At 39.2% G+C, this 27,195-nt stretch overlaps 1 protein-coding gene across 2 annotated transcripts; it reads right to left on the bottom strand.

The window, feature by feature from the left end:
* Positions 1–915: 915 nt before the first annotated feature.
* Positions 916–24,363, bottom strand: FGL1 (fibrinogen like 1). 2 transcript variants are annotated; one of them, XM_066236985.1, is made up of 8 exons: positions 24,230–24,363; positions 20,158–20,237; positions 16,258–16,435; positions 8,844–9,003; positions 8,498–8,595; positions 4,940–5,028; positions 4,585–4,772; positions 916–1,263 (listed from the first exon to the last, which is right to left on the bottom strand). In XM_066236985.1, exons 2-8 carry the CDS (start codon positions 20,218–20,220, stop codon positions 1,104–1,106), a joined length of 936 nt encoding a protein of 311 aa, XP_066093082.1. In that variant the 5' UTR covers positions 20,221–20,237; positions 24,230–24,363; the 3' UTR covers positions 916–1,103. The 2 variants fall into 2 exon arrangements, with proteins under 2 accessions (XP_066093082.1, XP_066093083.1); XM_066236986.1 differs by lacking the exon at positions 20,158–20,237 and adding an exon at positions 20,281–20,514 and having other exon boundaries at positions 24,230–24,342.
* Positions 24,364–27,195: the final 2,832 nt, after the last annotated feature.

The following is a 27,195-nucleotide window of genomic DNA, read 5'->3' as shown; positions in this document are numbered from 1 at the left end:
GCCTCTCTAACTTTCTTTTGTTTCCATGCACTTCCCTGCTTTGTGTATTTTACACAAGAGTTTCCTTCTTTCTGCCTGCAGTACTCTCCCACATACACCTAATTAAAAGCTGTCGGCCGGAAAGCTTGGTTCTTCCAGGAAACTTTTCTGATCCCCTCCCCCAAGCCAAGTCAGGCCCCCTGCTACACATTCCCAGGACATATATTTTTCCGTCCTACTTATCAGCCTTTAAAATTATTTATAGTTTTATAATTATATGGTTAGTGTGTGTCTTTAGGGAAAAACAAAACAAACAAACAGCTTCGTGTGGGTTTAACCTCTGTCCCCTGTGCCTGATACTTGTCGGCACTCAGCTATTTGGGTAATGTCTCACCTGTGGTGCCGCTTTCACTCCTACTTGAAAGGTCCTCTTTCTACCTCAGCGACCCAAGTTCTAGCCAGAAGCACCTGTAGTGTGGTAGCAGCTCGTTGCATTGAGTAGCAGAAGGCTTGGATTTTAGTCTTTGTTTGCTTACTTATTAGCTTTGTAACTTGGAGCAGTCACAAAATCTCAGATCCGTAAATTCTCAGCTCTGTCACTCGGGGACAGTAACAATTCACAGGATTAGTATAATGAGGTTTCTTTAAGAAGAGTGTAACCTACATAAATATCCTAAAACTATGAGAGAATGTTTTATAGTGATTAAGATCCTGGGTTGTGTTTATAAGAGACCTGAGTTCAAATCCCCACTCGTAATATTTATTATGCGTGAAGTTGATTTGGCAATCCATCATTTGCTGGGTTTCTTTATGTGTATATTCAACTGCATTCATACATAATTTACGATGTATTTATGCTTGTGCTACTTCCCAAGTTGGCATATATTCTATGCTTTTTCGTTTTTTGTTCAACGGAGCTCAGGTATGCAATCAATATTAACATAATCTAAATTTATTTGGTGAATATCACATAATTGCTGTACATTAAGTAACAAAGGCAACAAAGAATCAAAAGTATACACATAACAATTAGTATCATCATACATGTGTATGTTCAGAATTGCTGTTTTTCAAATCGCTTTAAACCAAGATGAATTGCAGAAATAAAAGCCCAAGGGGAACAATTAAACAATATTTGAAATAAAGTCATTTGGCCTAATTTTCATAACCACAGATTTCAAAGAATACCACCATCCGTGCCAGGTGTGCCAGACCACCCCGCAGTCCGTCTTCGAGGTGTAGGGGCCCTGGTAGTACACACCATTCAGGTTTGCAGAGTGACACCTAGTGGCAGAGAAAAGAAACACAGGACAGTCAGGCCAGAAAAAGACGCCCAGCTCCGTTGCAAATGATCAGAAACATCTTCACGGTGAATTCTGCCATTTTCAGACAAGGAAATACTGATCATTTTCCAAAAGCCAAGATATTCATTCCTACCGCAGATGGGTTTTAACTGGTGAATTTTAGTGCTATAACAAGTCTGAGGATACAAGCCAGGTGACTCACTGCGAGTGTATTGATAAAGAAGCATATCTGTTGTTAATCGCCTTTAAACAAAAGAAGAAAAACAAGCCAACAACAGCACCGCCCTGTGAGCCTCAGCCTTGGCGAGAGCGGTGTGGGTTAACAGCCGGGCGCGGGGTAAGCCGGTGGGGCGGCGCTCCGCTCTGCAGCCAGCCACCCCACGTACTTTGCACTTACGCCTTCATCCTCCCGCTGCCAAGACAGAGATTTCGTAATTCAAACTTTCTCCCTTCCCTTCGTCAAATCTCTAGCACATCAATTATTTTAACCTCAAGGATAAGGAAACAAAGCCTAAACCTACCGCTTAAAGCTTTCCCACCCGTCAACCAATAATCATTTGTCCGAGTTGTTGAGTTAATTTTTAACTCGAATATATTGCTCCAATCTAGAGAAGAATGCAACAGATTTTTTTAAAACCCCTCTTCCTCCTTTAAAATCTGTAAATTTTGTCCCTGATGTAGATTAACTAAGAGTGTGTGATAATTTTCTGTGTACTGTTATGAAATGAACTGCTATGTATTTCTTTGTTAATAGATCCAGTGAAAAGATGTCAGGCATTAAGATATAAGGAGAACATTTACAAGGATAGTTCTGAAAATCTATGGAAAGCACCCAAATTATTGAATCAAAAACACCATATAATTTACCCATAAATGCCAAGTGGTTGGCTTGGATCATTTACCCGTTTAGTGATTCACTCTTCCTGACCACCCTGACAGTCTTCTTAACCTAAATAGATGTAACCAATCAAAAACATGTATACTAAATCTGAAGAGTTAAGAATGTTCAATATTTTTAAAACTTCACGGGAAGTAATGTCAAAAAAAGTAAACAGCTAAGTCTAACCTCCAGAATATATATTTTGGTGTTTTCTCAGTCTTCCTAGAGACATCTGCTACCTACACTGTTTTATTTGGTCTGTTATCTGAATCCCATTAGGGATTGACTATGTGGCCAACGTAGGAAATCTTAGCTATTCTGAGACCAACTTTCCAGCATCTTCCCATGTCTAGAACACCCTACACTTGAAACTATATGGACTGGGAGATGACTGGGCTCCCTTGGTAGAGAGGTGACTGTGAGCACTCCCATGACAGGCTATGGTGCAGACAAAACAGAGATGACAGCAACACTCAGCGACGGATTTGCTATTGGAGGAAGAACGCCTTGCAGGTGGGTCATAATTCTGAACTGCTAACATGTCATGTAAATTAGAAAATTTTAATAAGGAGGAAGAGGACGATAAAGTGAAATAGTTAAATGACAGCAGTAGCAGGCAAGCAAGTAACACTAAATCAAGTAGCAGGCAACCAAGTAACACTAAATCAAGTAGCAGGCAACCTAGTAACACTAAACTTCTGAAACAGTTGACGTTTTCTCTAGTTTTTCTGATTTTCCACCTGCACAGCCTTATCATTTCCTTTGATTCCAAGGATAATGCAGGCTCCTTGGGTGGCTCCAGCCACTGAATTGCCTTTGTCCTCTCTGAACCCTTATCTTTAAAGTCCAGTAAATCATTTATTTGCCCAGGTTAATATGTGTGCTGTATCATTCAGGCACAATACAAGCCCAACAATTGAGCGGGTATTTGGTTTTGATCTTATGTTAATATTAAATTAACCAATGTGATTGTTAATTCTGCACATGGATTTCTGTTCTGAATGGAACATGAAGGGATGCTTGCAACTTTGTGATTTATAGCAAGTTTTACATAATGCTGATGATTTTTAGTTGGAAGGACAGAGGGAGAAAAAGGAAGAGAAGGAGGAGGTATTCCAAAGATGGTTTTTAAAAGAATAAGAAAACAACTAGGGAAAAGTCTGTCATTACCTTTGATTTGCTAAGTAGGAGAGAGAACTTCTTTTTTTTTCTGAAGTGAGAAGCAGGGAGGTAGAGAGACAGACTCCCGCATGCACCCGAGATCCACCCGGCATGCCCACCAGGGGGCAATACTCTGCCCATCTGGGGCGTTGCTCTGTTGCTCAGCAGCTGAGTTCTTCTTAGTGCTTGAGGAGAAGGCCATGGAGCCATTCTTAGCACCCAAGGCCAACTCACTCCAATTGAGCCATGGCTGGAGGAGGAGGAGAAAGAGAGAGAGAGAGAGAGAGAGAGAGAAAAGCAAGAAGGGGAGGGGTGGAGAAGCAGATGGGTGCTCTAATCAGGAATTGAACCTGGGACCTCCACACGCCAGGCTGACACTCTACCAGTGAGCAAACCAGCCAGGGCCTGTCATGTTATTTTTAAAGAATATTGTATGAAGTTTTCACGACCGCCTTACATTTCTGATTACAACAAAGGGAGTGGTCTGGAAACCCCCTCAGATGGAGAAGAGTTAAAGGAATCGGGGTTAGTGGGCTTGGAGATGAGAAAATATTGAGGAATACAATAAATACCATCTCAGCCAGTACCTGAGACTTATGTTGAAAAGGAATTGCAATTACTCAGTAGCTACTTAGGGAAAAACTGGTCAAGTATAGGAAAGAAGATGCCAGGTTAATAAAAGAAAACACTTAATGTAATCAACAATGGCATGAGCTTGGTGATTAAGTAACATTGAAGTATTCGATCAGAGGGTGGAATTAGGTTTCAGGAAATACTGTAGGTGAAATTTTTGCATTAGGAGGTGCTTAGGTTCAATGATTTAATGAAAGTCACAGTAACTAAAAAATAGTATTACAGAGAAAAATTCACAATAACATGGTCATTTCGTATGATAGGAAAAAACTACTTGGGTATTAGAAGGCTGAAAATATATTTCCTATATATAAATGCTCTCTATTTCTTCATGTCAATTTGTGGCCTACTGTGTATGATAACAAACCCATTATTCAGTTTGCAAACAATCTTTGTAAAAGTGGTCATTTGATTTATTTCTAAGACGTATCATTAAAGTTTCATTAATGTAGTCAGTGAACAAATCCTCAAAAATACTTCATCACTGAAGAATTCTAATAGGGGTGATTACTTAATAATACTAGTATTACAAAGAAGACCAACATTACTTCATACAGGTATTATAATTAACACTCACCGGTGAGATATCATCAATGCCGTTACAACTATGTTTATAAATCGTCAAACCTGTTAAACCACCAGCCAGACTGATCCTCTCTTGCACAGTTCCCTTCATAGTTGTCATTATCTCTGTCCCACGTGCTGAATTTCATTCTTTGGTGACTACCCCACCATTGTATCTCAGGATGGAATTTCACTGCGAGCGAGTCTCCAGCTGTTCCAGAATATTCTCCGACCTTCAACTCATAGGAATTCTAAAGAAACAGAGGCAACTTCCACAGTCAGTTGTCACTCTTTAAAAAGTAGGCTTATTTAATAAACAAAAGATTACTATTTTATATTTTTGTTTCCACTGACAAGGGTTTATCTTGTATGCTTTACACATTTATTTGTGGTGTTACTTATTTGAAAATTTTAGTACCTTTTCATCCCCAACTTTGAAATTTTCATATTGGGCATAACGGCTATTATTTTCAAAGTCTGCAAGGTCAATTTTTAAAGTGTAGTCTCCTAGAAAAAAAATTAGAAGAAATTGCAGGGCTTTTTTTAATATGTGAGATAACATTGATTTATTGAGGTTTAAAAAAAATTCATGGCTCTATTTTACTTAGATTGTCTCCTTCTGCCATGAGTTAGTTTTTCAAAGAATGAACAGTGACTCCCTGATATTAAAACATAAACATTTTATTATGTATTTTCCTTGAAAAAAATTGGGGACACAATATTAAACATAGAAAATTTCTACTGTATCTATCATAGGGAAAAGCTAGTGCAATTTATTTGGCAAAGGAAAACAAAATAAAGCATATTTAGTTAAAATTTAAGAACTCTAACAATGAAAGAAGTTGTAAGAAGTTTAAATGTTTATCCTCTTAAATTCATTCAACACCAAAATAACAAAACGATCCAATTAAAAAATGAACAAAGGACCTGAATAGACATTTCTCCAAACAGGGTACACAGATGCCCAATAGACATATAAAAAGATGCTCAATGTCACTAATCATCAGAGAAATGCACATTAAACCCAAATGAGATATTACCTCACACATGTCAGAATGGCTATCAACAATAAATCAACAAACAACAAGTGTTGGTGAGGATGTGGAGAAAAGGGAACCCTCATGATGGGAAGTCAGATTGATGAGGCCACGGTGAAAAACAGTATGGCGCTTCCTCAAAAAATTATAAGTGGAACTGCCTTGTGACCCAGCGATTCTACTATATATATCTGAAGAATCCTAAAACATTAATTTGAAAGAATATATATACCTCTATGTTCATTGCAGTGTTATTTAGAAAAATGAAGATTTATAAGCAACTCAAGGGTTCATCAGTAGATGAGTGGATTAAAAAGCTATGGTACATTTACACAATGGAATACTACCTAGTGGTAAAAAAAAAAAAAGAAGAAAATCTGAACCTTTATGACAGCATGGATGGACCTGGAGAGTGTCATGCTAGGTAAAATAAGCCACTCAGAGAAAGACTATCATATGATTTCATTCATATGTGGAATCTAGTGAACAAAATAAGCTAATAAACAAAAGAGAGACACACACAAATCTAGAGAACAGATATTATTGGAGTGAGTTTAGGAGGAGTCTGGGCTCCTGTTGACCTCAGCACTTTGATCTATGGAGTTTTCTGAAGTGATTCCAAGGAAAAGCCCCTCTAACCTGGTCAAAAGGCAGAAAAGGATACATGAACCAAGGCTGTGAACTGGATGGGAGCAGTCAGGTAGGCTGTTAACTCTCCTGAAAAGACTTTGTATTATAGACGACATACAAAGTCAGTCTCAGGTTTTTAGGTAACCATCTAAATGTCTCTTTGGCCATTAAGTAAATAAAAATGTAACTACAGACCATTTCTAAATTATCTCTATTGTAAACACTTCCAGTCAAAATTTGTTCAATGGGCATAAAGCTATTTTCAGAGGCGAGTGCTTAGCCTTAAGTGCTCTCATAATTAAAGAATGCAAAAACAAAGGCACTGTTTTTTCTTAGGATGAGGTGACATGTGCCTGTGAAGCCTAGAATTGATAAATTCATTTTTGCTACCATAAGAGTAGCTAGACTGAACACCAATCAAAAGATGAAGGGGATGCTAATAAGTTGCCAATGTGCATCTGGGAAAACAAGCACTTAATAATTCAAAAAATAGTTAAGTATGAATTTTGTATATTTAGAAGGAGCCAAAAGTTACTTTTTGAGGTTGTCATAGTTTCAATAAGAAACCAGCTATAGCCCTGGCCATAGAGATCAGTTTAAATGAGCATCTTCCCAATACACCAAGGTTGCTGGTTCAATCCCTGCTCAGGACACATACAAGAATCAACCAATGAATGTATGAATAACTGGAACAACAAATCAAAGTTTCTTTCTCTTTCTTCCTTCCTCTCTAAAATCAATAAATAAATTTTTAAAAATATACATATTAATGTTTGAAAGAAACAGAAGCTGGTATGGTAAATGTTCTATATCTATTTTAAAAAAACCACTTAAAAGTAGGTAATAATAAGTACAATGAAATTTAGAGAGCATTGAACAAAAAAGGACAAATAAAAAAAGTATTAAGCTTCTAGAATTATCCATCCTTTCTAAGCTATTATTCCAGCATCTCAAGAGCCTCATAATTATAATCCTACTGACTATTATGATTATAGAAATACCAGCCTCTTTCCTTAATTTGGGTGGAACCTAGTCAACTCTTGTTCTTATATTTAATGCATTGCTAGCGTGGTTTAGCATGCCTTCTTAAGCAATGCAATTGCCTTTTTTGAAGTACTTAGAACAAGACACGATTAAAGCTGACTATAATCTCAGACTGCAAATACACTGCAGAAAAAAAAAAGGAAGAGAAGCATAGGAAATTTTGTTATCAAAATAGTGATATTTTAGACAAATATTGAACTCTTGTTACAGGTATTCAGACAAAAGTATATGGGGGAATTTTACAGATGTCTGCAGTTTACTTTGAAATGTGTCAAAAAATAAAATTAACTGATGGACAGATGGATGGATAGATCAAGTAGAGTAAAATGTTAACATAGAGTAGGTGGTAGGTTAAAACTTCTTTCAGTTTCACTGAATCTTCAAATTTTTCAAAATAAAATTTGGAAGGGGGATGGCAACAAGGACATTTAGTATATTATGGTATTTGATTACAAAAACAGCCCCAATTCCCCCAATTTTTCACTTCTGCTCAACCAAGGGACTGGAAAGGCCTGCCATGAAGTTTCTTTCCTTTCCCTTTCCTTCTGAGTTGGTCCTGTGACTTGCTTTCACCAATAAAAGGGCATGGAAATGACTGGACCAGCTCTGAATCAAGAGACTTATGTACCTCCACTCTCTTTCTTGGAACTTTGACTGTGCTACAGGCACAAACCCAGCTAGCTAGCTGGGTGATGAGAGACCATGTGGAGCAGAGCTGAATTGTTCCATCTGAGGCCAACCCAGAACTAGAAGAGCCAGCCTCCAGCTGACCAGAAGGTCAATCACAGAACCATAAGCAAGCTCAGCCAAGATCAGCAGAGCACAACCCTGATCAGCAAAACCACCCAGCCAACTTGTAGGTCTGTGAGAAACAAAACAAACGATTGTGATTTTAAGCCACTAAATTTTGAAGGAGCTTGTTACACAGTATTATAGTCGCAATAAATAACTGTACCTTAGGTATATTTTGATGCACTTAGTCATTTTTAAAAAGAATGATTATGGCATAACATTCCTTGCCCAGACATAGAAAAGACATATATGAAACATTCCCCACCTCCCAACCAAGGTCTAGTTTCTTCTCCTCCATTCTTAGTTTTAAGCAGCCACATTTTATTAAAGGGATTATTACCCAAAAGGGATCATTGCCAACTGCAAATTATAGCAGTCACTAAAATTAGCTCTATGGCTTGTGATTTAATGAAAAACATTTCAGGGTTGTTTTTATTGTATATTCAATGATTTTGATATCATGCAAATCTTACCTTGTATGGTTAATAAATGAAGATTTTTATTACCCAGCCAATATTCACCATTTTTTTGGACAAAATTTCCAAAGCCATTTTCATAGTCATTCCAGCCTCTAAAAAATGTAAAGTGAAAGCTGATTTCAGCAAAATCCAAACAGACCTTTGCGGTGCCTAAGGTGTCCACACCCCCTCACTGCTGCTCCCACACCCAGGGTTTTCTTGGTTTGTTAATGCACTTTCAGTGTTCTCATGTAGAAAGAGAGAGAGTCTTAGTAGACTTTAAGACAGGGGGAAAGAAAGATTTACTTATAAATTTCAAATTTGCTACTCCAAATAAATCCTTATGCCATAATGAGCACACCTGTTGAAGTTCTCACTGCCATCAGATCGTCTCTGAATTACAGTCCATCCTCCTCCATCAGACATGTCACAATAAACAGAGAATTCGGCTGGGCTCTGGAGAGGTTTGATTTTGTAAAATCCACTTTGCTGATACCCATCGTTGAAAATCTCTGAACAATCTATTTGCAAACAAGGTAATGCAAAATGTGTTATGTGTCTTTTTTTTTTAATACAGGAGTCTCTGAATGCAATTACTCAGTACTAATGAAGACAGATAAACACATGATGTAGATAATCAGCTTTTTAAAACTGTATCTTGTACATCTTCCAGTGGATATTAAGAAAGTAATTTCTTTTCCTTGTATTTAATTATCATTTGACTACTTAATATAAGATCATGGAGGGGGGAGTGAAATAAAGATTCAGTTTCTCATTTCTAATTTTTGTAGAAAACTATTTTTAAAACTATATGTGTTCAGTTCATTACAGCTTATATAAGTGGAACTTACAGATTTATCAGACAGAATAGTGGAACTCATCTCTCCTATGAAGCTAAAATGAAAGTAGAAATATAATACCAAACAAATAATATGGGTTATCTTGACTTAGAGCATTGCAAATCATTCAGAACATCTGGAAATGAACTCAAAGTAATAATCTTCTTCTTAAAGTCTTACAACTTCCCAGTCTGACCAGAAATTTCTAATAGTCTATATATTCTTAGATACTTTTGCTTAAAATGGAAAGTTTCCTCTATTCTTTTTATCTTGGCATTCTTCTTTGCCATGATATTTCTTTGACCATTGAAGCAAACATTTCTACTAATTTGTCACCAAAAAGTAATATCTGTTTCTTAAAACACTTGAGGGTGAGATAAATTAATATCATTGGTTCTCGTGTAGGCTGATCTGTTCAGACCTAGAGGATATGACAAGCATGAACTTTGCTACTGTGCAGATGTCTGCAAAGCCAAGTTTCAGGGTGGTTGAAATATTGGCCACTATACAGAGATAGTTTCAAGGATACTCATTCACAGACTTTTGTATAAAAATACTATGATATGACATCATTAACTTTCAAATTTTACCTTTATCATTTTGTTAATTTTCTATTTTTTTATTTATTTTCTCTTCCTGATTGGATAATTCTATTCTTTTAGTATATGTTTAAGATCTTTCTTCATTTTCATTATTTTTGATGCCAAATTGTCTACAACTTTGTTTTGTTGTAACTAACAAAATTTACTCCACTTTAAATAGATTGAATAGGCAATAGGAATCAGAAGAGAAAAGAAAATAAAGAAACTTAGGTTCTAAAGCCCTCCTTAAGTTGAGACCAATCACACACTACTGCTTTGATGATGATCATCTTTGTAATGATTTAAGTTTTATTCAGGTATTTATTTTTGCAATTTGGAAGCTCAAGCGTTCTTCTACTACTGAATTATAGAGAAAAGAATTACAAACAAATCCTGTGTTGTCCATTAAACAAGAAGTAAAACAATAGGCAAAATGATTGCCTAAAATTAATTCAATGTCATTCAAAGGCTTACATCATGCGGTGAAGTTTGTTGGGTTTTTTTTGTTTGTTTTTACAGAGACAGAGAGAGGATCAGAGAGAAGGATAGATAGGGACAGACAGACAGGAAGGGGGGAGAGAGATGAGAAGCATCAATCATCAGTTTTTCATTGCAACACCTTAGTTGTTCATTGATTGCTTTCTCATATGTGCCTTGACCGTGGGCCTTCAGCAGACCGAGTAATCCCTTGCTTGAGCCAGCGACCTTGGGTCCAAGCCGGTGAGCTTTGCTCAAACCAGATGAGCCCGCGCTCAAGCTGAAGACCTTGGGATCTCGAACCTGGGTCCTCCGCATCCCAGGCCGACGCTCTATCCACTGGGCCACCACCTGGTCAGGCTTGGGGTGAAGTATTTTGTAGGCCACTTTTCATTAATGTAGGCAGATTTTACCTTTCCTTGTTAAGAAACGGACTCTTTGCTTACATAAACCTCCCACCAAAATGCTGAATAGTAAAAGCTCAGGAGGTTCCGACTGTTTTCCAGGCAAATATGGAAATAATTAGCTATAACGTCTGCCTCTGGAAAGCTTTGTGAAGATAAGGTTTTCAGCCAGCATTTTCTATTTGTTTGCATTTTATGCCAAATGTGAACTTGTTTGTGTTTTTAAATTTTTTTTCTTCTTCCCAGAGGAAAATGTCAAACACAACTTAAGATTTAAGATCCAGAGCAAAGCTTTCAACAAGAAAAAAACAAAAACAAAAACCCAACATACAGATGAAATAAGGGCCTGTAAGCAAATTTGCTTAAAGCAGATAAGTTAAGGAGCCGGCTTGGGGGATTGTGACTTCATTGCCTTCAAGGTTTTCAATACTAACTCATTAAAATCATAATTTCCCAAAAGCTTTGACCCACTCAACCCCCTGGAAAATAGGCAGGAGAAGAGCAGGGTTGAAGAGCTCTGTGTTCATGGGAGTTAAAAGAAAAAAAGAAAGAAAGGATTTTAAGGATTTTTGGATACTTACATAATAATACTAGAGTGAGGCCAAGGCGTCTTGCCCCACTTGACAAACATTGCATTAAACTGGGTGAGGTGAATACTCTCTTTGATCAAGCAGAAAACAAACCATGATGGAAGTCTGAATGTTTAAGCTTTTCCTAGTGACATGACAGCCTGCCAAATACTTTTTCCTCTTGTTCCAGAGTGGAGGCTAAACTTAAAGCTGAGATCCAAAGGCGCTAAGCACCCGACATTGTAAATTCAAAGAAAGGCCAGCAACAGGTCATCCCCTCCACAGGGTGCGTTGGGAAATGCCAGAATTGGCTTTCTCAGTGCCATTCTCAACCCCCAGGTGACATAAGAAGGAAGCCTAAGAGGAGAAGCTCTTATTGTTTGTTGGAAAGTACAGTATTCCTTTTTTTTTTTTTTTTTTTTTTTTTTTTTTTTTTTTTTTTAGAGAGAGAGAGATTGATGAGAAGCATCAACTCATAGTTGTGGCACTTTAGTTGTTCGTTGATTGTAGAGTTTAAGGTGTAGATTCTGAAGCCTGGTTTCAAAGTCCAGCTGTCCGTCTTGCTAGCTGTGGACTTTGGAAAGTTTGTACTTTATCTCTGTGTGCCTCACAGTTCTCATCTGTATAATGGGGATGATAACAATACCTATTTCTTGGTTGTAAAGATGAAATGAGTTACTGTACATGTACATGATTACAAAAGCATTTAGCATTTAGCTCAATGAATGTCAGCTATCTATATTAGAGTAATCCCCCCTTATCCTTAGGAAATATGTTTCAATAGCCCCCCTCCATGGCTGCCTGAATCAACAGATAGTGCCCAACTATGTATATACAATGTTTTTGCCTATACATACAGACCTTTTCAGTTAAGGTGGCTTCTTTTGGTATTTCCAAATAGCCAACAACCTTATTTAGGCATTGGGTTCATTATTAATAAAATAAGGTTGACAAACATAAGTACTGCAATACTGAGACCGTTGATCTGATCACAGGGAAGGCTACTCAGTGACTAACAGGTGGGAAGTGTCCACAGTGTAGAGACCTGGAAAAAGGAAAGAGTCACATCCCGGGCAGGATGGAGTAGGACACGTGAGATTTCATCGCATTACTTAGAAGGGCAGGCAATTTTAAACTTATGAAATGTTTCTTTCTGGAATTTTCCATTTAATATTTTCAGATCACAGTTAACTATAGGTAACTAAAATGGTGTGGAGTGAAACCCTGCAGAAGGAGGAACTGCTGTATACCTTTTCTCCCTGGTTTTCAGGAGAGCCATTCACCCCAGCCTACAGGAAGACTGCACTTTCCATGCCTGACCAGCGGTGGCTCAATGGATAGTGTCGATCTGGGACGCTGAGGTCACAGGCTTGAGCACTGGCTCACCAGCTTGAGCAGTGGGTCACTGACTTGAGCATGGGATCATCAACATGATCCCATGGTCGCTGGTTTGAAGCCCAAGGTTGCTGGCTTGAGCAACGGCTAGAGTCCCCCAGTCAAGTTGGAGGCTCTAAGTAACCAATATAGCACCCTAGAAAAATGCTTGCTGATGTGCACATAGCACTTACTGTGTGACCGGCACAATTCTAAGTGCTTCACATGTGTTCATTCATTTAATCCTCAGGACAATCCTACAAACTAGATACTGTTATTACCCTCATTTTACAACTGAGGAAACTGAGGCATAGAGAAGTTAAATAACTTGCCCGAGGAATCGCTGCTAGTCGGGCTGCTACCCATTCTGCAAGCAATAGGCAAGACAACCCTGGTTTCAAAAGAGACTGTTAATATGGGTGTGGGTGACTGTGAGCAGGGACATCCAGGGAAGGCAGATCCAGGCCATTGCAATAGAGCAAGTCGGTGTGTGCCCTCCTCACGGTCCCCATCACAGCCTCTGCTGGTCCTCTCGGAAAATTCACTGGCAACAAATATCCTTTCAGGCTTTCCTCATTGGAGTCATCTATGTCAGAACATGCTAGTTTAATGAGTTGCCTGTCTGGTTGTATACTCCCTGAGCCCTGGGAACCTTGACTAAAGGCACTTCTAGTTACCTTTCTGGGCCAGAACCTGATATTTAAGGCAATGCAAGGTGTCTTAGCTTCCCATAATAAAAGACCACAGATTGGGTAGCTTAAACAGCAGAAATGTATTTGCCTACGGTTGTGGAGCATGGAAGATGAAGGTGTCCGTGGGTTTGATTTCTCCTGAACCCTCTCTCTTTGGCTAACAGGCATCTTGCCTTCTGTTCTGTCCTTTCATGGTCTTGCTTTTGTGCACCCACATCCTTGGGATCTCTCTGGGTTTCCAAATTTTCTCTTCTTATAAGAATACCATTCAGAATTTCAGAATGAATCAGGGCCTGTTCTAATGGCCTCGTTCTAACTTAATCACCCCTTTGAAGGCCCTGTCTCCAAATATAGTCACATTCATAGTGTTGTTGGTGGTTAGGGCTTCAACATAGGAATTGGGTGGGACGTGGGGAACAGAGTTCAGCCCAGAAGGCAGAGTCATCAATCACATGGCTTTCTGATCTTTCCGGATAACGCCTTCTCTGTGAATCATTTCTGTCATCCACAGTGATTGGCCCAATTAACCCAGTGAGATCCTACCTTCCAGCCTGTGTCTTTTTGACATTTCCCATAGTCTCTGGATGGGCAGCGAAAGCCTACTGGGTGGATACCTGACTACATTTCAACCAGACCCCAAACTTCAATAAAAGGGATACTGAACTGCCCACAGGACCCCACTTACTTCCTAGAAAGAAATAAAGCCTCCTGTTGGGTGACTCCAGGATACATTGGCCTCTCTTAGCCTGTGGGAAGACATTGGTGAGAAGCCTGACCTGGTTCTGCTCTTGATCAGTCTCATCCACAGCCAACAGCAAAAGCAGAAATCCTTTTCAACCTTGTAGGGATTCTCACTTAATTGGTCTGGAGTGGAAACTGGGCACTATTTGTAGACAGTATTCCATGAGTCACTTGATTTCTGTACATTTTGTAAGCGGAGCTTATGTTCCAGAATATTTTTTCAGGAATGTTTGTCTGGCGAGCACCCTTGGAAGATAGAAACTGTCTCCCTGTAGAGGAGATGGCAGGTTTGTTTGCTGTCCACTGTCATAAGGATGACATGTCTCTCTGGGCAAAAGTTGGGCAGATTTTCTTACCATCCATGATAAAAAATTGAGATTTCATAAATTTAGGATTCCTGAGCTGTGGCATAGCCCACTACCTGAACATTTTCCACCTGGGTTATTCCATACCACAGGCAAAGGATATTGATGCAAACATGAAGTTCACGTCTCTGACCCAGGAGTCTCTTATCTTCTGCAAGAATTCCTGGATCCATGACTAGCTAACTTGTTGATTTGCAAGGAGAGTAAAATCTCCTCCAACCTGTCACAGTCCTTAATGGGAGTCAGCATTGTAAAAGGTCAGCAGGTGATTCTAATGGCTGAGAACCATTGTCTTCGAGGAATTCTACTAACTCTACGTCCTGCTCGAGTGCTCTCCTGAGCTTCTTGCAGTCTTGCCGAATCTCCACTGGGCTAGTTCTCCGATAGGTTTCAGTTCCCGATCTTTTGTCCCTGTGACTGATTCATACAGTCCCTTTGTTTTCCAAGTCTGTTTTTACCAGAACTGTCTGGTTCCTCTATGTCCTGGGCTCCAGAGCCACAGGCCACCCTCACCTTATGTCCATTCCCATGGCTCTAACCTCCTTCTGGTCCCTACGGGGGAAAGGACAGTTATACTCCAGGGAAGGAGGACAAAGGATCAAGCTGCTAGATGACAGAGGGTCTAAGCAAAAAGAGATTAAGTGCTTGGTAAAGACAGAAAAGGGGAGCATTATACTGAAACGCAGGTACTAAAACCCTCACAACTCTTATATCTATCACTGGTGAGTATATTTGGAAACACAAAATAAAGATGTTTTTATTCAGCTTGGCCTCTCTTTAGCCTCTACAATTTTTTAATTATAGTTAAATGTATTTCCCAATTGATATTTGCTTATCTTGTTGTTCCTAAATCTATGTACAGCCTTGCTTTCATTCATAAATGTGAGGATATACTATGTTCCAGGCACTCTGACAGGCAATAGGGAGGGAAGAGTGTATTGAACGTCATCCCAGACTTTACAAAGTTCCCAAATAACTGACCAAGATAAACTCACAAACAGAGAAATTATAACGCACCATGGCAGAAGCTGGAGTACACACATGAACAAAGTGTTCTGATGCATAATTGTTATTTCTGACAATTACTGTTTGTTTACTTTAAAAGATGCCTGGAGGAGAACAGGTGAATAGTTTCCCACAGGCAATGATGATAGGTTCAGTGTTCTGTACATGTATCGACAATTTGAAGATTATTTAGTTTCTAGGGGAAAATGCTGGCCTCATCAAAAGGAAAACCACCAAACTATAAAATATACACATAAAACAACTCTTCTATTTTCCTAAATAATTCTCATTCTTTTTTTTTCTCTAACATTTTATTCTATTACCTTATTTATTTACCCTACAGCACATCAGAGTTTCAGAAGGAAAAACTATATAAATGTAGTAAGAAGCGATATACATATAAAAAACAAAGCTCAACTGCAAAATTTTGCAAATAATCTGCCACTTGCATGGTGATATTTAAGCAAATATTGTCTTGATCTCTTCGTAACTATAGAAATTCTCAGATATTGAGCACTGATATTAAATGCCCCCTGCAGAGATAACAAAAGAAAGAAAATAAGATATGGTTGAAGACTTTTATATTTGATATAATGCTTCAGGTGGCTTGTTACTGGAACAGGGAAAGCTCTTTAGCAAAACCTAAAGTGATGAAATGATTAGCACCATCATTGCACGTGGGTGTGTCATGGAAGTTATTGAAACACTAAAGAAAAAGAGGCGCTGACCTGCGTATCGCCTCTTGCCTCCAAGGTCAATGACACTGTTCTCTCCTTGATCCAGAAACTGGGTTTCCTTCTCATGCAGTATTTGCGCAATCTTGACTTGCTGCTGTTTGACCCGGGTCTCCAGCCTGCGCACCTGGGCCCGGAGGCGCGCCTGCTCCTGGAGGCAGTTCTCGAGAGCCTGCGGAGTAACGTGCATCTTGTTCACGTGGAAAAGAAATGCTCCTAGTAAACTGGATAAACTAATCTTTCAGTTTTGTCCCCAACTCCCATTGCAGAATATTGTTCCAACCAGGGAGTCGTTTGAAAGTTCTAATATTATTTGTTATTTGGAGGATACGAAATTAGAGTTTATGCTAATGAGCTTGAACTAAACAAGGTTATAATCTAAAATAATGTGAGTGATTATGCGAAGAATTTTAGAGTCACTGTCTCATTTGGCCTCCCGCTGATGTCATGAGGCAGGCACGGGCTCAATCCTGATGAGGAAACTTGCTCCCGAATTCGCGGTGGGCAGGAAGTGTCAGGATTTTCATTGAACTCAGGGTTTCTGTCTCAATCTCTATATGACATGGAGTGCTTTCTTACTGGTAAAATCATCTAGGCTTTGGATGACCTTGTGGTATTAATATGTTTTAAAACTATAATTGAATGCTACATAATTTTAAACATATAGTCACCTTTATAAGGAATGCTTAGCTTAGACTCTCATGTCCTTGAACATCTCACCCATTTACCTGTTGCCAAAAATTCTACTGGATTCCCTTTAACTTTTTGCTTATTTATTGTTTTATTCTTCAATCACTTTCAGAAGAGATGGGAGGAGCCTGAGTCTTCCAGTTAAGTCATGTATTCTCTCTAAAAAGGTAAATCACCCAAGAGTATTGCACGTGAGAGAGTTTTCAACTGCTCTCTAATGTGGCATCAAAAATGATTTGGCTTTGGGTGATGGACACACAACACAGTCAACAGTTCAAATGCTATAGAGATGTTTACCTGAATAAGAGTACATCAACTCTTATTGATCAATGTCACCCCATTAAATTTAATTTTCTAAATAAAATTTTAAAAATAAACAAAAATAGCCTGACCAGGCGGTGGCGCAGTGGATAGAGCATCGGACTGGGATGCAGCGAACCCAGGTTTGAGACCCCGAGGTCTTCAGCTTGAGCGCAGGCTCATCTGGTTTGAGCAAAACTCACCAGCTTAGACCCAAGGTCACTGGCTCGAGCAAGGGGTTACTCGGTCTGCTGAAGGCCCGCGGTCAAGGCACATATGAGAGAGCAATCAATGAACAACTAAGGTGTCGCAATGCACAACGAAAAACTAATGATTGATGCTTCTCATCTCTTCGTTCCTGGTCTATCTGTCCCTGTCTATCTCTCTCTCTGACTCTCTCTCTCTGTCTCTGTAAAAAAAAAAGAATTAAAAAAAAATAAACAAAAATAAATAAATAAATTAATTAATGTTGACTAAAAAAATTAAAAATAAATAAATGAGGTGACATTTGACTGAGCAAAGCCTCTAAGGATAAAGCGAATGTGGTGGGTGAATTGGGAAGGAGGGCTGCTGAGCTGGGGCCGCCAGGAAGAGGTCCTGAGGCCAGAGGGCTACAGTGAGGGCTCCTGGCACTCAGTGCCGGGTTACTGGGGGGGGGAGGGAGTGTAAAAAAAAAAGGCAAAAAATAAAAAAAATAAAAAAAATAAAAAAAATAAAAAAAAAGGCAAATTTCTGCCACTTTGCCATTTTTATCTTGCCATCTCTATTTGCAGCTCAAGTCACGATCTCCTGTGGTACGTGTAAATGTTCACTTTTGAGAAGTTATCCATTTTAATGTGTGTTTCACACTGCTTTTACATACATTATTTCCTAAAATAGGCAATATAATATAGGTTTATAGTCAGATATATGTCCCAATTTATATTTGCATAACTTCCTGTCCCTATCATTATGTACTACCTGGTAGTCATTCCACAAATATGATGGTCTACTGTGTCCCAGGCTGTTCATTAGACAGTCAGAACAGCACAATCAGATATCCTGTCTGGGGCAGAGGCAAGAGGTGCTCTGCTGTCCTGCGAGGGACTGTGATGTAAGTACAGACAGTGAGCCTCACACCTGAAGTCCTGTCACAAGAGAAGGGAGCAGTGGTGGTAGAGGCCTCCCCACCCCCATTTCCTGGTCCAAGTCACTGACTCTCTCCTACTATTTCTTTAGGATGATTTCTTTCTTTTTTATTTATTAATTTATTTTTTAAATGTTTATTTTAGTGATTTGAGAGAGAGAGTGAGACAGGAACGTCAATCTGTTCCTGTATGTGCCCTGACCGGGGATTGAACCGGCAACCACAGTTCTTCAGGACGATGCTTTAACCAACAGAGCTATCTGGCCAGGGCTCTAGGACTATTTCTTATTTGCTCTTGTTTTATTCTCTTTGATTTATCCTCTTAGGCCCCTGAGTCACATCTTTCTAAAAAATGAACAGAAAAGACATTTTACGTTGTCTGGAATCCTGTGTTGCTTCCTAATAGTAGGGAATTAGTTGTGATATTGTTAAATATAGTGGTCCGTGCAATGTAAAAATAACGGAGGGGATTACGGGGCATGTATGTTTAATCTTTACGAGACTGGATCTACAGTGTCAGTGAGCTTAATTAACACTCAGGAGTTTCCTTTCTCCCAGAATTTTGAGTAAATGAGTACTTTTACTTTTTTACTCATGAATGAAGACGTGAGTTCTTTGTAATTACTTTCAAATAATCTCTTTAGTTTATGCTGATAGTGTTCAATAATGGAAAGCTCAGGTCCATGTAAATGGACAGTTTTCTTTTCTTTTCTTTTTTTATTAATTTATTGCATTTACATAGATTCTAGTGTCCCCCGAATTCATCCTCCCCTCCCCCGTATTCCCTAGTACATCCCCCCCCCCGTCCCCCTCTCCATAATACCCTCCCCCTTTCCCTCCAGGATTTGCTTTTCTGCTCTCATCCCATCCTATCACCCTATCATCCCCTTTCCCTCTGTCCGCTTTCCTCCCGGATCCTTTGTCTCTATTCCGCTCCTCAGTTCATATTGTTCGTTAGATTCCTCAGATGAGTGAGGTCATCTGATATTTTTCTTTCTCTGCCTGGCTTATTTCACTTAACATAATAGTTTCCAGGTCTATCCATGTTGTTATAAAAATAATATTTCCTTCTTTTCCATGACCCCATAGTATTCCATTGTGTATATGTACCACAGCTTTTTAATCCACTCGTCCACTGATGGGCACTTGGGCTGTTGTTAATGGACAGTTTTCAATTCCTAATGTTATGTAACCAGCCAAATAACCCCAGTAAATTTTTAAAGATTTTACTTATTTGTTGTAAGTAAAACAAATAAGTAAAATAGGCCCTGGCCGGTTGGCTCAATGGTGGAGCGTCGGCCTGGCGTGCGGAAGTCCTGGGTTGATTCCCGGCCAGAGCACACAGGTGAAGCGCCCATCTGCTTCTCCACCCCTTCCCCTCTCCTTCAGCCAAGGCTCCATTGGAGCAAAGTTGGCCCGGGCACTGAGGATGGCTCCATGGCCTCTGCCTCAGGTGCTAGACTGGCTCTGGTCGCAACAGAGCGACGTCCCAGAGGGGCAGAGCATCGCCCCCTGATGGGCGTGCCGGGTGGATCCCCGTTGGGCGCATGCGGGAGTCTGTCTGACTGCCTTCCTGTTTCCAACTTCAGAAAAATACAAAAAAAATTTTAAGCACTTGTGGAAGAACCAATTATATGGCAGATGCTGCCACAAACCTTCATTTTCTCCTCTTTGTTAAGTTCTTTCAGTGACAAGTTACTATAGATTTTCTGCAAAATAAAAGAAAATTCAGGCCAAAGCAGGCTTGAGAAATATATTAGTTGTTGCGATGAGCTTACCCAGCTTTCCCTGCTGATTACCAGAGTAGTGACAACAAGGATGAAACCGAACATCTTCACCATTCTCTGCGTGGAAAGAACTACAGGGACAAAAAAAAATTTTCACATACTTATTTTCCATACATTTTTCATGAGGCCAGAGTTAGGGTCAGACTCAAGGCCATCCAGGATGTCGGATGCAGTTCTGAGCCATCTGGGAGTCACCACGGAAAATCCGGACTTGCCCTGGCTTCCCCCGCAGAGACTGATGCTCGCACTGTAACCATCAGTAGAACTGGAAAAAATGGAGGAAGGACTCTAGATCCTTGGGTGGTCCAAACGCGCTGCTTGTGCTGTGGTGCTGACAAGGCACGGGCTCTGTAACCACAAAGAGTCCAGGTTTTGGCTGGGCCGCTTTCTAGTTGTGTGGCCGCAGGCAACTTACTAAAAAGCACCCTATCTCTAAAATAGAAATCCTAATTCATACTTTGTTGCACTGTGGTGATTTTGATGTACTATTTTTAGATACCCTCGCATATGATAGGTGCTAAATAAATGGTAACTCATTTTGAATATGGAAGGCAGCTTTTATTTTTAAAAGAAGAAGGAAGAAAAAGAATGTACAGCAGAAGGGTGATATATATTGTTTTTCTTAATGTCTTATTGTTTAGGCAAGCTACCAAGATAATATAAAAACTTCAAGCCCTATTTAACGTTGTGGAGGAAAATTCAGTTAACCACTTGTCAAGTTTTTTTTAAATTGATCTTGAAGTCATTAGTCTTGAGGAAAAAATTTGCTCATCCTCAGAATAACTTCTGCATGCTGCTAGTGGTGGGTTTTTATACATTTTAGAAGCTAAGAAGCCTACAGGGACAGAAAATCTGTATAATATTCAAAAAAGTTTTAAACCTATGGTTTCTGGTTTTAAAAAAAGGGACTGGAATCAACTGAATTATTTGTTACACTATTTTTATTCTTATAGAACCTGTGACCACTAGGTCCTTGTGATGTGTCTCTTTCTCAACTCTACTTTCTCAGTTCTACTTTGGAATTTTTCAGACTCCCCTCTGTTTGCAATGTTTAGCAAAGCCTGGGAAGCAATCGTTTAAGGACTTAATAGACAACATATTTTTAGTCTATGTTAATAAAGTAGGTAGTTCTTAGTCCTCCTGAGGCCAATAAAAACAGTTGCAGAATGGGAGAGACATTCCTTATATTCAGTCAAAATAGCATGCATGGTCAGCTTTGGAAGCACTGTAAAATAGAATGTAGCAACATAATCAAATGTCAAAATAACCTGGAGATGTTTTCTCTAAACGTATGTACCCTGATTGACTAATGTCACCCCATTAAAATTAATAAAAAAAATAGAATGCGAATTTGTAGACCATGTGACATTTGTGCATTACAGAGAGCAACAAAGTCTGTAGATAGAACTGAATAATTTTACTTCACACATTAGTACTTCTGGCTGAGAGTTTTATAGCTACATATCTAGAACCATACTATGCATTTTTGTAAACATCTTATTTAACCTTCAAATAACTGTACAAGGCAAGTACTATTATCCTCAGCATACAAATGAATAATAGATCAGAGAGGTTCAGTCATTTTCCTAAGCTCACACAGCTGGTGTATGGAAGACCAAGCAACTGAGGTTGAAGGCTCACACTCATCTACTTGGCCTTTCTCTCTATATACATACAGGGGAGGGCAAGAGTAGGCTTATAGTTGTGAGTACATGAAACGCAGAGCTTACTCTTGTATTATTATTCATTAATTATTGTTCATATTTTCCATATAGACAACCGTAAACCTACTTTTGTCCCACCCTGCATATTCCTGCTATCTTCAGGGAGGCAGGCTGCAGAGAGGTATAGAAGCCCTCCTACTTGGCCTTCCCCACTGAACACTGCTCTCACTACTGAACGTGGCTGTGACTTATTTGTTCTTGAGGGGCCTTCGAAAGGAGCATTAGATTAACTCGGCAGAAGCGGAGACAGCTGCCCTGCAGCTGAAGCAGTCCTAGGGAGTGGTGGCATCAGCAGCTTTGCTGATCCTCTGCTACCTGCTCAGCATCGTGCTAAAGGCAGCGAGAGAAGAAAACACCACTGCCTCAGCAGCCGACGTTCTGGGGCAAAAATAAACATATTAAATGCAAAGTGAAGACGATATGAATTACGTATACATGAAACCATGTGTAATTAAATATAAAAACTAAACTCTCCCAGACCATATCTCCAGACAAAATTAATTGCTTCCTCCACTATGATCACACACTGTGTTTACAGACCAATATAGCATTTATTCCCTCAGTAAACATTGTGCACATGCCTGCTGTGTTCCAGGCGCTGTGCCAGGTTTGGGAATTCTTGTTTCATCAGTTTTTTACATGTCTTTCTCCATCTGCTTCCCTTCATCCATGCTACATATTTTGCTTAGAAAAAGATTTTTGAAGGCAAAAAACTCACCTTGCTAACTGTTGTATCCCCAGCATCTGACTTACTGTGGCAACTCAGATAAAAGTTTTGGTTGTTGCCTCTGAGGAAAATATTCCCCAGAAGGGGAAATCTCCCTCAGAGGGGAAATGTGATTTCCTTTCCATAAAAGCACAGTCTGTTCATAGTGATGTTCTTCCTCCTCTACGCTTTTCTGAATTAAGGGGAAAACAATGGGTTTAGGGCATTTTTGAAAGTCAGTGTTGGCTCTGACTAGTTGACTCTGTGGTAGAGTGTCAGCCTGGTGTGTGGATGTCTCAGGTTCAATACCAGGGCAGGGCACACAAGAGAGGCGACCATCTGCTTCTCCACCTCCCCTTCCCCTTCTCTCTCTTTTTCCCTCTCCCTTTCTTCTCCTCCCACAGCCATGGCTGAATTGATTTGAGCATATCAGCCAGGATGCTGAGGATGGCTCCTTGGAGCCTCTGTCTCAGGTGCTAAAAATAGCTGGGTTGCGAGCATGGCCCCAGATGGGCAGAGCATCATACCCAGACCAGGTCACTGGATGGATCCTGGTCTGAGGACATGTGGGAGTCTCTCTATCTCTCCTCCTTTCACTCAGAAAAAGAAGGAAAAAAAACTTGCTTTGAAAATCTGCTCTCCATAATTCATCAGAGCAAACCATTATTATTCTGCAAATCTGACTTCTGATGAAGTTATATCAGATTATTTACTTCTTCACTATGCAACTAGTTGCCTTCTTTTACAATGTTTTTGCTTTGGGCTATTTTAAAACTTTTAATTATTGTAAAATAGTTTTTAATTGGCTATTCTTTGATGTATTGTATTGTTTGATATAAATTATTCTAAATGTATAAAATCTAATTTCTTCCTCTCTAAAATTTTTAAGTTAGTTGATTATAGTGAATTAAATTTAAAAGCAAACATATTAAGTTTGAAACTTAAAAGTCCTACAGCTGATATATAACTTTTACAAACACAACTTTAAAAGTACATTTTAGTAACATGTAAAAATTATAAATGGTATGTTTTAAATAAGCTATTATGGAAGAGCACAGGGTAAACAATATAAAAAAAGGAAAAAGCTATTGAAGAAAACATAGTTAATTGGCATTCACAAGTGGACTATACCCTTATGTAAGACAGTTAGTTAAAACTTTATCCGTGAACATAGTCATAGAGGTTCATTATATGCTATTTTCTTCCAACGTTTTTCCTTTTTTTGAAAATGAAAAATAATCATATCTTTATTGTATATCTCAAGAATTTATACTCAATAAAAGCCTTTAAAATGCTTTCCATCTCCAAAGATGAAAATAAAGAAATATTTCTGAAGTTTTTACTTCTAAAGTGGAAATTTATAATGGTCTTGTTATTTTCAACTTTGTATAATGAAACTTCAAATCTTATTATTAACATCAAATTCCCATCCAATTCATTCAAAATGTACTGGGAATGGAAAGAAGGGAGAATCCGAAATCTCTTTTCTTCCAAGCTGCAGAAGCAGCCTTTTCTCTCATCAGCCTGAGAGTTCAATAGCTGACAGTTGTTTATTGAGTTCTGCTGAATAGCATACTTATGAAATAAATTAGCATTATTACAATTATGTCAAAAGTGAAGAGATGTCAAATACCTTGCCTGAAGTCAGACTCAAGTCAGAGACACGGCTCAGGCTGGGTCCAGTCACTCGGCCTGCCAGGATCCTTTAACTGCACTGAGAATTTGTAATTGTTTCTCCATGATTTGATTAGAAATGGGGACAATGTTGTTTCTGGCTTTAATCCAGAAACAAATATGTGAGGAAATCAGTTTAACTGGAAGGGAAACAAAAAGAGGAGATTCAAGGACAAATCCCAATACTCTGATATTTTTTTCTTTCTATTTGTATGACTTTTTACAAAAGATCCAGCAATACATCTTTACAAAAATACATCTCTGATTTTAACCTCATATTGTGCTCAGAGAATCTTTGTACTTTAATTAACTTCAGTAGTACTCACTCAAAGTTTAAATAAAGCCCAAGTTCAGTTGAAGCTTTGTTTTATCGTACTAAATGATAACAAAATTTTACCTGTAAAGATATGAAGTACAATAAAATGTCATCTCAACCATAATATAAAAAGAAGCTAAATCTGCTGAAGGCCCACGGTCAACGCACATATGAGAAAGCAATCAATGAACAACTAAGGTGTCGTAACGAAAAACTGATGATTGATGCTTCTCATCTCTCTCCGTTCCTGTCTGTCTGTCCCTATCTATCCCTCTCTCTGACTCTCTCTCTGTCCCTGTAAAAAAAAGAAAAAAAAGAAGCTAAAGTTTTCTTAGTTATAAAAATGGGGCAAGTTAATAATCGCCAAGATGAAATGGTCAGTTCATTTGATCTTTAAAAAGGCAGAAGGATTCCCTGAGGTATAAATTGTGGGATTTCTCTGTAAGCATCAATTATCCTCTGAATGAGTTGCTCCTTTTGTTCTGAACTCTTGAGGATTTTCTAATGTGTAAGCGGGACTGTTAGCTCCTGTAATCATGTTGCACAACAGTTCAGGCTGCAAATCCAGGTTCATTCTTCCTTTTTTCATTCTGATGTAATTCGACCTGTTGTTTGCCATTTGCTCTGTGATCCCTATTTCTTAACTCGGATTCCAGTAAAATACCGAGGTAGTATGTTCTTTCTGTTCTTTGTTGTTTTCTGGGCTCAAGTACTGCCAGAGCTTGGCCTTCCCCTTAAACACTTTCCTGCCATTCACTCAGAAAATTTGAACTTTATTAAGGAAAAGATAATCCTGATGATTTACTGGAGAAAGAAAAACAGTCAGGTTGAAGTGATTTACACACACAGGGAGAGTGGATATTAGACATCTGCATAATTGTAGTGAATTCAAGATGCTGGCATTAAATTTCAAAAGCACGGGTTTGGGTGATTTGATAGTTACCTCTGTGATAAAATAATTACCTCTGAAATACAAACCTGTGTATTCCTTCTTGTATTCCTTTTGCTTTCTCCCCAGTCAAGCACTGAATCAGTGCTGTGCTCACTTTCTCAGAGGAGGAACAGTGATAACAATAACAGTGACGAGCACACGTGGCACATTTATTATGTGCCATACATGGCAAATACATTAAACAATTCAGCCAGAATAGCCCTATAAACATGTATTGCTAATACATCCATTTCACAAATGAGGAAACAGAGGCACAGAAGTCTAAGTAACTTGCTCAGAGTCACACAGCTAGCAAGAGGTAGCCAGGATTCAAAGGCAGTTTGGCTTCAAATCTGTGCTCCTCACTATTAAAAACAGACAATTCTGTCTTTAAAAGACTTGGCCAGTGTTGGGCAGATAAAATATATTATGCTCACTTTGTTAAAGATGGTGCTGCCCACATAGAAGCCTGTCGCCCAGTGTTGGTCAAATAAGTTTATAAATATGACATATATGTTTGCTCTCTTATAGTTTGCATTCGGTGTGGGGAACAGGCTGTAAGCAGGCAGGGACGTTATAGTCAAAGGCTTAGTTTTAACACTAAGCCTTTCCCACCCTTCTTGATGTAGGATGGTGCACTCTCATGAGGAATCCCATTATGCCTCAGATAAGTGACTTTGTATCAGAGACTTCCTTGTTTGTATATTGGATTAAAGGTTTTGAATCTACACTATAAAGTGGGGCAGACCGGGAGCTTGCTCTCTTGGTGTCTGAGATTAGCATTAGAGAGGAGAGCAGAGAGAGGCCATGTGGAGGAGGCCAGGAGAAGCAGCCAAGATGGTGGAGTGCTGAAAGAGAAGCCAGTTTGTGCAGAGTTTGTGCAGGGAGAAGGAAGGAGATGGGGAACAGAGGTGAATAAGTCTGGTGAGCTAGAAACCTTTGCTTCTAGGAAACTCGGATAAGTCAGTAGCTTTGTGAGCACTGAATGAGTGGGTTTTGGAGCCCAGTGTGTGTTTATACTTGCCCACCAGGTGCAAGATAGGATTAAAGATGATGGCCCACCAGTTTTTGGCCCCGTTGTTTCTTTACCGACTATCCGAATCTGATGCGAACATGCAAGGCCCAGACGGCTACTGGCTTTACAGCCGGGACCACTGCCTCAGGAGAAACCTGGACAAAAGCTAATCAAAGGGCAGGATGAAGGTCAGTACTCTGGGAGGGTATGCCAGAGACTGAACCCACTGAGAAGAATATCCTTCCTTTAATCCATGGCTGCTCGGTCAGAACGTGGTGGAAGACTGCCATCAGGAAAGGTCAAATTTGTGTCCTTGTAGGATTGTATCAAAGCTATAAAATGCGAATGACAGCTGACATCCCTGACTAAGAGAAGTATGAGAAAAGGATGATGTGTGAGGAGCAGTTTGGATTCAGGGTCTGAGGGGATGACCGGAAACATAGGGTTGGGGTCCAGTGTTTCAGGCACAATTTCCTAAAGCACGCTCCCTGAACAAAATAGTGACCTAATTAAAGCTTACATCTTATATTAGCCTGTCTAGAAGTTAGATTTTATGGACTTACTCTAAGAGTGATTAGTTCCTGGAGAACTATTCACACTTAATAGTTTCTCAAGAGATATATGAAACAGAAAAGCGAACAAATTAATCTAGAAAAAGAGAAG

This window comes from Saccopteryx bilineata, chromosome 6 (genome assembly GCF_036850765.1).
Source record: "Saccopteryx bilineata isolate mSacBil1 chromosome 6, mSacBil1_pri_phased_curated, whole genome shotgun sequence".
Classification (NCBI taxonomy): Eukaryota; Metazoa; Chordata; class Mammalia; order Chiroptera; family Emballonuridae; genus Saccopteryx; species Saccopteryx bilineata.
Note: the sequence above shows the minus strand (reverse complement) of the source record. Positions and strands in the feature narration are given on the sequence as shown.

Bases quoted from the DNA above. Each gene is read 5' to 3' on its own strand.
- FGL1 (XM_066236985.1), bottom strand. From the start codon at position 20,220: ATGGTGAAGATGTTCGGTTTCATCCTTGTTGTCACTACTCTGGTAATC. The intron at 8,596-8,843 runs GTGTGCTCATTA...TACATTTTTTAG, and splicing joins GGCAGTGAGAACTTCAACAG to AGGCTGGAATGACTATGAAA. The intron at 5,029-8,497 runs GTAAGATTTGCA...TTTTTTTTCTAG, and splicing joins TCATTTATTAACCATACAAG to GAGACTACACTTTAAAAATT.